The 15,389-nt window shown below is 37.4% G+C and overlaps 1 protein-coding gene across 1 annotated transcript in view; it reads right to left on the bottom strand.

Annotated features, from left to right (window-relative positions):
* Window positions 1-15,389, bottom strand: part of LOC140230463 (sodium/potassium/calcium exchanger 2-like) — a 103,749-nt gene that overhangs the window by 72,685 nt on the left and 15,675 nt on the right. The window contains exon 2 of the mRNA XM_072310616.1: window positions 7,554-7,577. Coding sequence (XP_072166717.1) covers window positions 7,554-7,577 — 24 coding nt within the window. The remainder of the gene's footprint in view (window positions 1-7,553; window positions 7,578-15,389) is intronic.

Genomic DNA, 15,389 nt, shown 5'->3' with positions numbered 1-15,389 from the left:
TTTGGTTTCACTGTTCTGAATGTAGCTGCCTGATTATTACAAAGCCAGAGTTTTGAATAGTTATTCAGTGTCCTTTTTGTGTTCATCCCAAATATTTACTTCCTGATTTCCATCTTATTTAGCTTTATCCACAAAATCCCCCTTCATAACTTCATTCAAAATTTTGTATCCAGTAACATTTTACTTTGTAGTTGTGAAGCAATTCATGTCCAGTTATCCCTATGATGGCAGTCTTGAGCTTATTTTCCATTTATATAGGCCTACATATGATGTAGCATACAACTTTAATGCTATCTATCTATTTTATCAGAAATGTGAGTTATCACTACATTATAAACTATACTATATCCAAGCAAACTCTCTCACACGCTATGCTTATATACTTTGTCAGTTTGTGTCGGTACTTTATGAGAGAACTGCTGTGATAAATTGTACGAAATCACATCAATTATCTATCAATCACAAGTTTCCCTGTAAAATAAGTGTAAGTCCCTCCCCCCCCCCCCAAAAAAAAAAAAAAAGAAAGAAAGAGTGAGGTACAGTGTATCAAATTGTAATCTTCCTTTGAAGAGAGATGAGGAGCTGGAAGGATAGATCTTCAAGTTTATTGCAAAATCCAATCTGGAGACACCTGGTGAGAAATAGATGCATCTTGCAGAGACGGAGGCCCTTGTTACAAATCGATAAGTTGCGCTTCCCGCAGCACACGCGTGCGCGTCAATGATGCATGTACCAGAAACAAGGAATCAATGCACGACAAACTTGGCAAACACAGCGTGCCCAATCGCATCTGGGAGAGGTGTAAGTGCAAATCAACTTTGAACAGTGTAACCACGATGTCATGTTCTCGACTGCCAATTAGCGTCACATATTTTTCTCCTCATCACATGCGACAACGCCACAAGGAATTCTCCTTTCACGCGAGCGACATCATGTCTCCGCTACTGGAGTGATAATCAAGCACATCCTTTAAACTTCGTAAGTACTCAGAAGACAATCCACCAGCAACTTAGCTGGATTTTGACTGATGAGCAGGTAATCGGGAAACGTCCTCGACGCACATAACACAAAAACCATCATACTAAGGTTATCACAAAGAGGTATTCTCAGAGACGCCTACGCAAGATAGCAAGCCTTTGGAGGGGAATTAACAAATTACAATGCAGACATCATCCAGCTCTGAAGTATATTTCCTTGTCACAAATTCATTTCTCAATGAGTCGATTTCATTTCCCCACTTAATGATGGACTGCATGATAAAAATAATAATACATATGTGATAATCAGTTGTTAGAATGCATAATACCATAAGACAGTCTCTATGTGTGTACACATCGAAACAAAATCCTACAAATATTTCTCTATTCACATATAATCCACAATTATCAAAAAGATGAGTTTTAACACAGATATAAATATATCAAAATCTGCATTGCATCTAAAACTGAGAGGGGGATTATTCCATAATGATCAGTACCATTTTTCTAAAAGTCCTATCACCAAATATCTTAGATTTGACACCTACTTTAGAGAGGAGACTTTTTATCATGAGCACATAAGGCAAATACTATCATCCTCTGCCATGGTAAAGGATTAATTCCTGTGAAAGAAAACTTACGACTTTCTCACCATTTCTCAAAGGAAAAAATAAAAGACTATGCAGCCGCACTTCACTAGGTTACCTCCTATCAAGAACAAACAATCATTCAACATTCAAAAGAAATGATAACTAAATTTCTCTTTGATGATGATAATTCATCAATGATTTGACTTGATTACATGATGTCTGTGCCATACGCAAGACATACGCAACATTCTGAAAGAGTCCCGGAAATGTGGTATAAAGCAATATTTATACTAATTACACATATTAAACTGAACAATAGATTTCAAATACGATTCCATCATAATTTCTTGAGTTTTCATCCAAGTCTTGTCCACATAACTTAAATTTTTCAATCAGGACTTGCTATACATGTTTAAAACAAGGTAAGATAGTTGTATCCTAGTAATGTGAACCTAGTGTGCCATTTCTTTGTGCATGAAGGCACTTTATTTAACATAGCATATATATCAAAACCTTGGCTTTGACTTTGCAATCACACCATGTATGAATGGCAGAGATATCTAATTTGTTGTTTTTTAAAGTAATACAATCTCATCATCAATGTATTTTCACAAATTACTTCCTAATAATGACAATCGTAGAAGCAGCTGTCATCCGATCTGATATAAAAATCTGATTTGAGAAGGACTGAGTTGATGTCAAATACCATTATGGCCATACTCTCACAGCAGCCACTGTATCATGCTCCCCCAGAAAATTGACCAGCTCAAAAGAAACATAAAACACTCGTAATTTTCATGTTTAGCTTTGTGACTCCATTCTCCATCCATCCGTCATTAGCTGTTTTAATAAGTGCATCAGAGAGATCTTCAAGAGTTGTATGGCACTGTATTTTACTTGGTACTCTTTGGTGTGACAGTCGAGATGAGTGGCACAGGAAGTTTCATATCCTCTCCAGAAAATTATGATTCCTTAGAACATAATGAAAGATCCATGGCAAATTTAAAGAGACAAACATCCAAAATCATCTTTCATAAATGATGCTTAAGATCAAAGGCAAATCTCCGAGACAAACGTCTTAAATCATTTTTTAATAAATGATGTCTATCACAAGTTATGAGGAGAGATCATTACTCGCCTGAAAAGGCGCAGACGACGTAAAGACAGCAATACCCGGTTCAATGGAGGTAAAAAAAATAATATAAGTGTGGTCAGAGATAACAAAAGACACAGCTCTAAAGCCTCAGCACCTTCTTGCTCTGTTCCCATGGCAACGCTCTATTATGGATGCAGTCATCCCCCTCCTGACAATGTCATCCACATCAATAATGTCGGGCACCAGGGAGGCTGGAGCGACACTGCGTCAACGCCCTACTCAAGACCCGTCTTCTGGCGGCAGCTCCAGTGCCAGGGAGGAGGAGGAAGGGAAGATGATGCCGCCAAAGATGACATCATTCTGGGTCGCGGAGATACCACGACTGCATTGATGCCTTCCCCCCCCCCCCCCCCCTCTAGCGTGGTTTCATCCATATTGGTAATTTGAAAGTGATATTGAGCTGATAACATCCATCACCACAACAACCACCCTTCAGGGTGGAAGTGAGAAGAAGCAGCCTCGATAATTATTCTCCTGCCTTTGCCCTTGATCTTATGTCAGTCTGCCACGGCTCAGACACCATCTTTGCATCGATAACACACGCACAAAGAGGATGAGACGTATGGGCAGACAGTGATAAAGACAGAAAAAGGCCAAGATACGTAAAGTCACAAGAATAGACCCCATGGTGCCTATCTGAATACAATGAATTCTGCCCGGAAAAGGTTGCCAGATAAAGTCAGAGAGACCTGCGTCATCAGTGGTTGTTATTACACCATTGTCTTCCACCCACCATGCCAAGCACACAGACACTAGCTTGCCTAACATAATTTCTGATGTCACATCTCTTGGACAGGTGATGTAATTGCCATGGAAACATTTTTTTTTTTCCTGCTCATGTCAGAATGGAGGCTGTTTCCCCAACTTATATTATGCATTATATTCATTGTGATCTCCCAAAAGCATGGTGATAAAATTTATGGCAGCCACTAAGATCTACTCACAAATTTGAATCCTTTGCAATATGAATGGAAAAAGTGGATAGATATTAAAGGGGCTGATAGGACTGGAAGAAACCAGAAAATTGCTGAAAGTGTTTACAGTGCATATATGCATATATTGACAGCTTTTACTAAGAGAAATTGACTAAATGAAAAACAAATTTATTAATGCTAAAGTAAATTAAGCAAATCAGGCATAGATTCTCTCTCTTTTCTTCTTAACTTATGTCTGTTAACCCTTTGTATGCCTTGAGAGCCAATTGGCACAGAAAACCCCATGGCCTTGTACACACACACTCCAAAGTGCCTGGCACAGAAAAGGTGTATTATGACATGCAGGTAGAACATCACCCTCCCCCCCCCCCCCCCACAAACATACACAAACACACAAATGTTCTCTGACAGCAGAGAATTTGTGATGTAATTCGTACTACACAGATTTTTCATTTAAAAAAAACAACTTATAAACAGAAAACAAAAAAAAATTCAAAAGTAGCATCCATGTCATGATGATAGTGGGACAAATGATCAGAAAAAAAGAGCCTTATGTTACTGATAGCTAATATTGACATTTTGCACATTCAAACAGGAGAACGGCTGTGAATTTTGAAGACAAGAATGAGACGGTCAGCATATTTAACATTCATTGACAGAATCAGCACAATTTTACTGCATTTCTAAGTACAAAACCATATTCTACTAATTTATCCCAGAATCATGATCAGAATACACTCATACAAAAAAAGAAGAAAAAAGAAGAAGATGATGAAGAAAAGGAGGAAAAAGAAGAAGACAGAGCAGAATTGAAAGATAGAACTTCAAAAAACACTGGTGACTGGGAGGAAGGAAAAAAAAAAAAGAAAAAAAATGATACACACACAAAACAGAAGAGGAGCACTCTGAGAGAGCAGTGCCCTGTTTCATAAAGCTGTTCGTAAAGTTATGAACAGCTTACGAGCGACTGGTGATCAGTTCTGATGTGCTATACCTATCAGAATTTCCATAATTCAGCAACAAGAACTGATCACCAGTTGCTCGTAAGTTGCTCGTAACTTTACAAACAGCTCTATGAAACAGGGCCCTGCTGTCAGCTGGCCTCCACCCAGCAGCCATGATTACAATATTGCCATTTCATAGACACTACTTTCAACACTTACATAGATGTATAGGGACATCTACACAACACATCCGGTGAAAATCTGATCATCCATCACTGAGTTATTGGGAGATTAAGCTTATTTTATGTATTTCATGACGCTCATGACGTATGACTTTTGACCTCATGATCCCCGAATTTAATAGTATCTTTCTTTACTTCACTATAAACAGACCCTGCAAATTTTGTAAAAATTTGTTCATTTGTTCTTGAGTTATCCCGTGCACAAAACAGACAAACAGACAGAAGGACAAACAAACATACAGAATCAAAAACATAACCTCTGCAGGTTGTAGGTTTCACCCACTTGTGGCGGTAGTGATTTAAAACAGGATATAGACTTTACATTGTACAATGCATATCATTATAAGAGGGAGAAAGTTTTGCGGTAACTTTATGGTGTTACCGCAAACCTTCAAGCAACACATATTATATGTAATGATATGGTACTGTATGTGACTTCTGACAAAGTGAAATATAAGATATATCAACAATAACACAAATCATGATATTCATGAAAATGAATATTTCTATGTCCACAAAATGACCCTGCTAAAGAACAATGAAAATGTATGAAAAGAGGTATACTGCTATACTTCTTTCGTACACTATCATGTTTCCAGGCACTTCTAAGCCTGGATCCATGATGAACACGTCAGTTTAAATATTGCCCCCTTGCTAGATGCTGAATATGGCAGTTTGCCTGGGCCATTTTCTCTTCCTACACCATCTCATCAATTATCGTCAACTTGATCAGGGCCCTCCCTGGCAGATTCAGAATTCAGCGTCCAAGTACCTATGCACATGGAAACTATGATCAGGGAAACTTAACCTGTTGAGGAGGAGTATACCCGGGCAGGGGTCTTTGGGAAATGCGTGTTGCAGTAAAATCATCCCATCCTCGACGGGTTAAGTTTGCCGCCTCTTTCTATCTCGTCCCGCTCCCGTGACCCACTGGTGAGCAACTGGGTGAGCCACCATGTTACTGGTACTCTCATCTTCATCAACTTTGCTGAGAGGAGCACACGATGTTCGTCCATCATTGTGCTTCGAACTCGATCTGCCTCATTGCCATTTCAGCGCTGCAAGACTTCCGCACGTGCATTTTCTCCAGAGCGGGGAGCATTATACTTTCGGTCTTTTCCAGGAAGTTGGTATTGAGCAATTTAGCAGCATGAAGATGGAGATAGGAGATGCCTTTATATATATGACATGGTGTTTGGCTTCAGCATTTCATCCAGGGAATACTATTCTAGTTATTCTTGTAACTTCTTTCATCATAACTCAAAAGCCCAAAATACAATACCAAGGCATCAACTTCAATGAAATTGCATCTTGGGTATGTTCTCGTTCATTCCTTACACTAAAATAAAATAAAATAACAAAATCTTAATATTTAGACTTAAATTGAAGGAATTAGGTCCTTCAAGTCTGCAATTTATGTATGAGCTGAAATCTTCACAAGTTTTACTTCTGAACTGCAAAAATAACAGCACGCAACTATTAGCAATAGTTTATATTGCTTATAAGTGAATAACAATTTGGGGCCCAAAGCATATTCAAGAGTACATTGCCCTTTGTCATTTCCATGTATCAAGTGTGACATAAACTGTTGAGTTTCTTGAGTTTGATACTGCCTAAAAGGTCCATTTTAGAGTATGATGTAGACCTCTGGCACTTGATATTCCCAAGATTTTGGAACCAACATTTCACCAATGACATTTCACAGCAATCCTTGGAAAACACCGGGAGTTTTGTGACTTCATAAAACTTTTAACTCTGACCTTATTAAACTCATCTCTGATCCAGAATAGGTTTGATTATACAACATGCGTCATAGCTTCTTAGTGGTAGGGTAGATACAAGAATACGGACAGTCACTTTAAACCATTGAGGCCGAGCCCCAAGTACACTCAGGCAAGCCTCTACGGGAAATGCATGTTGTAGCAAAATCAAACCGTCCTCAACGAGTTAAGAGCACGAGAATAGACGGCATGAAAACACAGTATCTTCTATAAAGCCCTATTGAGGAGACATTCAGGGTAAGAACATTGTGACAACACATCTCTACAATGCTCTTCGAACATAATGCTTACAGATCGTTTTTATGAATTTGATTCCACGCTATTACCAGTATATTTCTTTTTCCAACCAAGAACATCAAACAAATAAACAGAGTTTACAGAAAAGCTCGGAAATTGTGAATCGCCAAAAGAAATTCATTTTGACTATCAGATAAATAAATGTCTCCCTCCCCTCCCACCCTCCCCACAACAGAAAAAAAAAGGACAAGAAATACTGCAAAGTCTTATCACATATGGGCAAGTCAATGGGTGATCAATGTTTAAGGGGCACCATGACAACATCACTTCCTTCCTTGTAGTATTTTCTTGCCTATCTGCCTTATACCACAGTGCTTTGACCAACACACTCACAAAGCCCTATGTCTCCATCTTACATGTACATTGAGCCCCATGGTTATTACGATCTTGAGTGCAGACCAGTTCAAATTGGTACATCATGCATATGAATTCAATATAACTGTCTCCCACTGCCCTTGGTGAGTAGTACATGGTGAAAGAAGAGTTTTTAACGCACCCATTCACCACGAGAGCATGAAAAAGTCAGCAACATCGATTTTTCAATTTTGGTATAACTAAATTTTCCACACCTCTGAGCTTTCCAGTGATATCCTATATTTTGTCCCACTTTATTTCCAAAAGTATATGGCACAGACAAGGGAAGACTTCTGGCTACCTAAAAAATACAATTTGGGGGAAAATTGGCTTTAAAGAAGTTAGTGCGGTCAGGCATGCTGGACATTTAGAATTCAAATGCAGTTTATAGTTTATGTTGATTTTTTTTTTTTGGGGGGGGGGGGGACAAAAAACAGGGGAACGTGTTGTTATAGTGAGGTCCTAAAAACATGGCAATTCCCATGTGATAGCAGGTTTCTCACTTTTTCAAGGTACTAAACCAGAGAAATACAAAGAGTTTGGGCTAGCAAATTCACCTTGTAATAAAAGAGAGCTTTGTTATATTGGACCTCTTCATGACAAGGTTCCACTGTATTAGAATTCCTACTTTTCACCCAAAGTATCTCGAAGCATGCAGAATTCTTGGCTAGAATTTTGGCAACATTATTAGGATAACATGGTGCGTCAACGATACTGAAGAAATATATTACAGCTGCAGTTATTTTAAGTACATCGATAGTATTATGTTTCTCTTTTCATATATCATGATATTCAAATATCATGGGCGCGCTGTATATGTCTGCCACCGTTCATGATGTCGCATATAACAAGATGGATAATGTTCCTCTGATGAATTTATATCACTATGTGGCATTGTCAAACCAGTATGATGGAACCGATGCAGGTTTCAAAGGAGCTCATGATTACTGACAAAGATGTGTCTTCTTGTCTTCACCACTCATGACTCTGCCCGGACATACATCTCTCGAGGAAATGAACGAAATAAAAGGGGGGCGGAGAATCTGTCAAACCAGGAAGACAGCCCCGGCATTATTTCTTTCAAGGAAAGTTCCCACTCCAAGCCCCATATATCTAATGAGGTGTGCTCGAATCCCGGCAAAAAATCGAGCTTGATTTATCAACTATAATCACATACGGTACACAGGAGCACTTTTGTTTTTCTTCTGCGTACCCCCCGTCTTATTGCACATCATACCCAGGATCATGACAGATGCATATAATCCTTGTTCTTACCGGTAATTCGATTTGGGCACAAAAGAACTCTGCCTTATTTGATTACGGAGTATTGATACTGCTGGGCAAATACGAGGAATACACTTGGCCTACACACGGTATGCTGCCAGAGCTGCATCCCATCTTCTCAATTTTGTGCTTGTTTTATTTTTTTACTTTTTACAGTCTGTTTCTCACAGGGTCAATTAGAACTCTTTTCTTCATATCAGCTGCATTTCCATTTTCCATAATTCTAGATTCCCTTTCTGCATAAGCTTTGAAATATTTGAAAGAAATTTGTAAATTTGTCTTGAGCATCTAATTATTCTCCATCTCACCCAACTCTTAGTTTTTCCTCAATTATAGCTTTGCTAATGATACATTGCAATACTTTTCAGAGTTGCTTAAAAATGTTTTCATTATTTCCTTTTCACAACATAATCATCATTATTATATGTTTATCATAGTGTGTGAAAACTTATTCCTTGGGGAAAAAAATACTTGCCATAAAACTGAAAAAGTGAATTTGAAATTTATTTAAATGGAAACACTAACAGTTGTCATACTTGAAAAAAAAAAATAAATTAATCATTGAAACTGTTAGTTTATCTATACTCCAATCCTGAAAACAAACTGGCATGTTAGATCCTACTTGCCAAGGGTATATGGGTTCAGCTAACATACTAAAACTTGCTATTGCCAGCACGATCTTACCGCAATATTCAGGATCTACGTAGGTGTAACTGAAAACGCCTTGTAAGTATGAGCATGAGTGGATGTGCGTGCATGTGTTTGTGTACTTACGTGTGTCTGCTAAAATAATCAGACACACCTGTGTTTGAGACTTGTTTTGCTCGAGGCTTTTGCATTTAAATACCTTTTGAGCAAGAAAGCATGGGAAAACCAAGTATTGTTTGATTTTGTTGTATTGTATTTCTGTTTTCTGCTATTAGAGAAGGGTATCTCTTGCCTTGTTTACGGTTATAGATACTGCTCTGTGTTCCAGCATTCTGGGCAGACTACAAAGTGCATTTTTAAATGAGATAAACTGGTTTAAACATTACCACTGCCAACAGATTTGACATGTTCCAGCCACTACCTTCAAACTCTATACATTTCTAGGCTATGGTGTAATCACACACATAATGCAAGATAGTTATTATATGTGATGGATGAAAGGTTTTCTGTTTGCTGTAGTTTAAACATGCACTGAAAAAAAAATGAAAGCAAAAACATATATATCAAAATGAGTCTTCTTTCAATAATTTGTGAATCAAAATCAGAAACTGCAAATGTTTGTGTACCGATGAAAAACAAGTTTCTGTTCTCCTGACTGAACTGACAGTAAAGAAACATATCATATCATCAACATCACCATCATCATGATGTTCTATGTACAGCATCTATGAGTAAGATGTGAAACAAAAACAAAAATAAAGAATTTCCAAATGGACAATAGAGATTGAAATTGAAATTAAAACAATGTTTGTAATGGTAAATTTTATCCAGACAACTATGTTGAGTGTGGTAATTCTGTCCAGTAGAATTGGAACATGGCATTACTACAGAGCAAAGTCAACCTAATCCTTTCACTAAAGAAAGGGGAACACACAAATTTTCCTGGCTTTGTTTACAAATTTCAGACAAGAAAAATGTTACATCAAAAAACAAGCATGTTTGAAGGAGAGGGGAAAAAAAACATCACTCAGCCCTAGATATGTGATGTAATATGAGCAGCACAAACATGTACCCTCACCAGCACTGCCTGCACCTCCCCTACCCCCATTTTCTCTATTTTTGTTTTTTAATGTTTCCATGGGGTACTCTTATAAATTGCCTCAAATGATTGTAATCTAATTGCAGATCAGAATGACATTCGTTCAGCACTTTATCGCTGCGGTCATCAAAAATTTGGGAAAGGAGATTCAGCAAAGAAATTCACAGGGGGAGAGAAAAAAAAAACACAGGTAAACTTTCCACTCGGCCCATCGGGCACAAAAGAAAAAGAAAATGTAATGACTAGAATCTCAATAAGGTGGTGAAAAGGGAGTGGTTTGGGGAGTTCAAAGAAGTATGAAACAGGTGGAAGGTTTACCATCACTGTAGCATCGCAGATGCAGCAACCGTGTTTACCTGAGCGGCACACCACTGCGGCACTGTCTAGGGTTACCGAGTGGCAAGCTATAGACGCGGCTTGGATGCTGGCGTGGTCATTGAGATTGGGGAGGTGGAAGAATATTTGACGAGAGTGAACAGAACAGGTTGAAGAAGGCACAGGGGAATGGTAGAAGGTATACGATGTTCAGATTGGTGGATGGGAGGGGGGGGGGAGAGGAGTCCTTTCAAATGGGTACATCTGAAAATCATCACATGCTCATCTCAGATGCCTTCACCCTATGATCAGTGAAGTGACAGAAGGGCTTGGTGTACGCATTACTGTACCTACGGTACATGCAACATTTTAGCTATTCATTCATTTTCGCGCATGTCGTGCTACTTCTAAAACCAGTGAAAATGTCTTCACAATTTTCTCTGTGCAATTTGAATGGGTTGAAATTTGCACAGTGTGAATTCAAGAACCCACAAATATGTTTTTGAGGCACTCATCAAGAAAAATTATTCACATGAAAATATTGATGTTTACCATTACTTATCATTTCGGTATTATCTCCCTTTGTCAAACTGAAGTATGCTTACATTTCTAGTAACAGAAAAAAAAAAGAAGTGCAAATGTATCTATCAGGAGTTTTTGCAGGGATCTATATTGTAAGTCTAACATCTGTGGGTCTAACATCAGTAAAGTTTCACGAATGCTCGGACATCCACACATTCAGAGTCATCCAAATTTACCAAACACGTGACATGAACCTAGTAAGTAAAATGGAAATATAGAAAACAAAGAAGTGTGCGAAAGATGTGATTAATTTGAGAAAACTACTGTCAGAGCAACAAAATGTGCTGTAAAGTTCACAATTGGGAGGGATACTCAAAAGAATTAGGAAAACTTCACTTGTATACCATATTCCCATACAACATCCCTTTAACTCTTTGCGTGACAGTCTCACATGTTCGAACCATCCAATGGTGTGCATCATTGGTGCTATCCACTCCAGTGGGCAAGTGATGATGTACGGTTAGACCAGGAATAATCAACAAACCGCCTAGCATTGTGAGGGTGTAAACTCCTGGAAATAAGACCTTAAATGCCGTGATTGTGAGGCGCTATCATACATGGAAGTTGGAAATTCCAATATCTTTTTAATTTCCTTGTGCAATCTATGACTTTTCCCACTACTGATTAGACATTACATCCTTAGATGTTAATAGTACATATCATATCTATTGGTTAAGTGATAATTTTCCAAGAAGAAGAAGAAAAAACAAACAAACAAAGAGCAAAATTTGTCCTTCACTTATATTCAGAGTTAGGATCTTTCTTTTAATGATCCACAACATGGAAATCTAGTTCCAAGCAGCTTCACAAGGTCATGAAATGATGTGAAATACAACAAAACAATTGCAATGTAAACATCCACACACTCATGCAAACAAAACCATGTGTAACACTTGTACAATGACAACATGTGTACATGGCACATGGTATATGTTATCATAATTATGTGACCCTGCACCACAAAGCCCAAAAAAAGTCACCAGACACCGACTTTCAGTTACAGGCATATTCTAAAAGAGTTCCGTAGTTACAAAATGATGTGCAACCTGATACAAATGGAGTTTCCTACTAAAGTTATCTAAATGATGGGAAAAGAGTACACACTCTGGAAAAGTATTTTAATACTGAAAAAAAGAGGCTCTGAAGTATGGGGTCTATTTGAGCACTTTTACCAGGTAATCTTACCAATCCTTGCTCTGTGCAATGTAGTGGACAAAAAAAAAAAAAAAAAAAAACAGGATGTAAAATTCTGTAGCATCAACAATGAAGGGATTGTCAGATAAAGCTGAAATTTGCATTCTATTCATGACTACTATGAACTTTTAAAGCAGTGTCATCATTCTGTCAGAAGTTATTGGAGTTGAAAGTGAAGAGTGCATATTAAAAGGGTTTTTAAGAAATGAAAAGGGGCCTCTAAAGACATACAAGTGTACTAAATCACATTAATCATGCTAATCCAACATTATAACGTTGATATGATTTGTGAGTTATTTTTACCTCACTCATATCATCTATGTGACATGATCTTGTGATTTTGCTCTAGTTAATTATTTTCCTTTTCTTTCTTTTTTCTTTCCTATGATTTTGTATGTTCATATGTATTGTTTTGTGAAATTATAGGTCCTATCCTCATATTTTTGTTTTGCTTTGTTTTTTATCTCTGCACAGACATGCTGAAGAATAGCCATGGCTGAAGCTTGTGCTGTGCTCAAATAAAATCAAATAAATGACATGAAGTGAAACTATTAGAACTACAAAAATTGTTCTAGAAAAACTGCTAAAAACACAATTCCCCCTTCTGCTCTTTGCTTCCAAACTTTAGAATAATGTAGAAGAATTGCTCTTTCAGAAAATATGAAAAACCCAAGATTGACTAGGTTGACCCGTTTCACCGATTTTGAGTCTTCACATAAAATCAGGGTGTGCAACTTAAATTTTTGTTGGGTTTGTGTTGCCTGGTCATATATACAGCAGAAAGCAGATACATGTATTAAACCCTTAACATGTGTGTATATCAGATTTAGATATATGGAGATAAAGATAAACATAGACAGACCAATAGAAAGAAATGTGCGTGTAACTATGTGTGCTTACAGTCGGATGCATTACATTTACACTGTACTTAAAATAGGCATTCAAATGTCTTGCCTAATTTCGCAAAGTGCATGACAAATGAATAATGCATCAACCATGTAATGCCAGAATGAACCTTGTGAACAGAATTTCCACTTGCTCTATTTGTTGAGTGCACTGAGCACTCTTTCCTATCATGCAAGGGATGGATTTCATTTCTGCTTTTAATATTGTAGTCCAAAATTAGTCTGAACCAAAAACCTCACATACATACACACGCACAAACACATGCCCCCCCCCCATACACACACAAACACACGCAAACACACAAATGCATAAACCCCCCACAGCATGCAGTGTATGTAAACACGGCCTGCAGTACCGCCTGTTGTCACGGCAACAGAGAGGCTTTCAATGACCAACCCGATATAAGCAATTTCATGAAATGCCAGAGTGATTGAGCGCAAACGTCAGTCACAATGGCTGCGCGGCAGTTTAAGCAAATTAACCGCCCTCGTTAAACATGGAAAGCTCTTCCCACTATACAGACGTATTCTGCTACTGCATGGGCGGCCAGACTGTAAACATGATACCCTGTAAGATTTTTTGTGGCACAAAAGAAAACAGTCGCGACCATTTATCAAAATATGATGGCTGATGGGATAGCTGTCACTTGCATCCTACGTCCTTCCATCAGAGCTCATACAATGAGGGTAATGTTTAGTCTTACTATTCCCACTCAGTCATGTGTGACAAATTCCCATCAGAGTCATTTCTATTATGTCCTGCGCAGCACATTGAGCGTCAAAAATGATAGAGCCATACAAATATCAATAATGATTAACTCCCACTGTCATTATTTCCACGGTCAATATTTCAAAAATACAATAAAGAAAATAGAGGCTTATTTCAGCATCCAAAATTCAATAATCATTAAATCAAAAGCCAAACGTCAGAGATATATTTCATAATTACTAGAAATGATCTAAGAGAAAAATCTAAGAGAAAATCTTCCCAAATAGAGTATAATTCTGAAAAAAAAAGGCAATGCAACTGAAGAAATCAGTGAAAATTGATGAAAACTAATGCATTACACCATGAAGGCAGTGGCAATTTTACTGCCAGTAAAACAACACCTTTACGAATAGGTCATGAGATTATGGCACTCATGCTTGGATATGAAAGTTCAAGTCATTGATTTTCCACTTTCTCAAGACAAAAATCTTTTCCATTACACAGTCACTTGATCAAAGAGGCTACTTACAATACACAATTATGAACCATAAGACAAAAAGTTATAAGCTAGAATGTTAAGTACAGTGGAAACTCCTTATCACTTTGTTTCCACTAAGATTTACTCTTGTTTGTATTCTTTTAAAGTTGTCTTTCTTTGGAAGAGATTATATTTCATGAAAATATAGGAATGTATGCGAACATATAATATCTTTATACATTTCAGGAGCGCGTGTGTGTGTGTGTGAGTGAGTGCAAAAGAGAAAGAAAAATTCCGCAGATGAAAACAGAAACTTAATAAGATTTTAAATTACCAGGTAGATTTTGGCAAAAGAACATTACGATAGTTTGCAGCTCTAAAATAAGAGGATGTGAAGACACATTATCAATATTCCATTGTCATGACATAAAATATTTCAACACTTATTATTAATATCTATTACAATCATCACCCTTGTATATCATGATTATCATCATCATCAAATTATTATCATCTAACAGCAATTCTTAATATCATTGTAATCTTTAGAGCAATATTGCTGCTATTGTTACCTTTACATTTGTTGCTATCAATGTCAACTTTACAGCAATTGCTACCAACATTGTCACCTCTACAGCAATTGTTGCTGTAATATTATCAACTTTATATGAATTGTTACTGTAATATTATCAACTTTACATGAATTGTTGCTATCGTTTTCACCTTTACAATTGTTGCTATCATTGCCAAATTAACAGCAATTGTTATCGGCATTGTCATCTTTACATCAGTTGTTGCTATAATTATAAACTTTACTGGAATTGTTACTATCACTGTTATATTTAGAGGAATTTTTGCTATCATTTCCACCTTAACAAATGTTGGTATCATTGTCAACT

This window comes from Diadema setosum, chromosome 7 (genome assembly GCF_964275005.1).
Source record: "Diadema setosum chromosome 7, eeDiaSeto1, whole genome shotgun sequence".
Taxonomy (NCBI): domain Eukaryota; kingdom Metazoa; phylum Echinodermata; class Echinoidea; order Diadematoida; family Diadematidae; genus Diadema; species Diadema setosum.
This window is presented reverse-complemented; position numbering and strand designations above follow the sequence as displayed.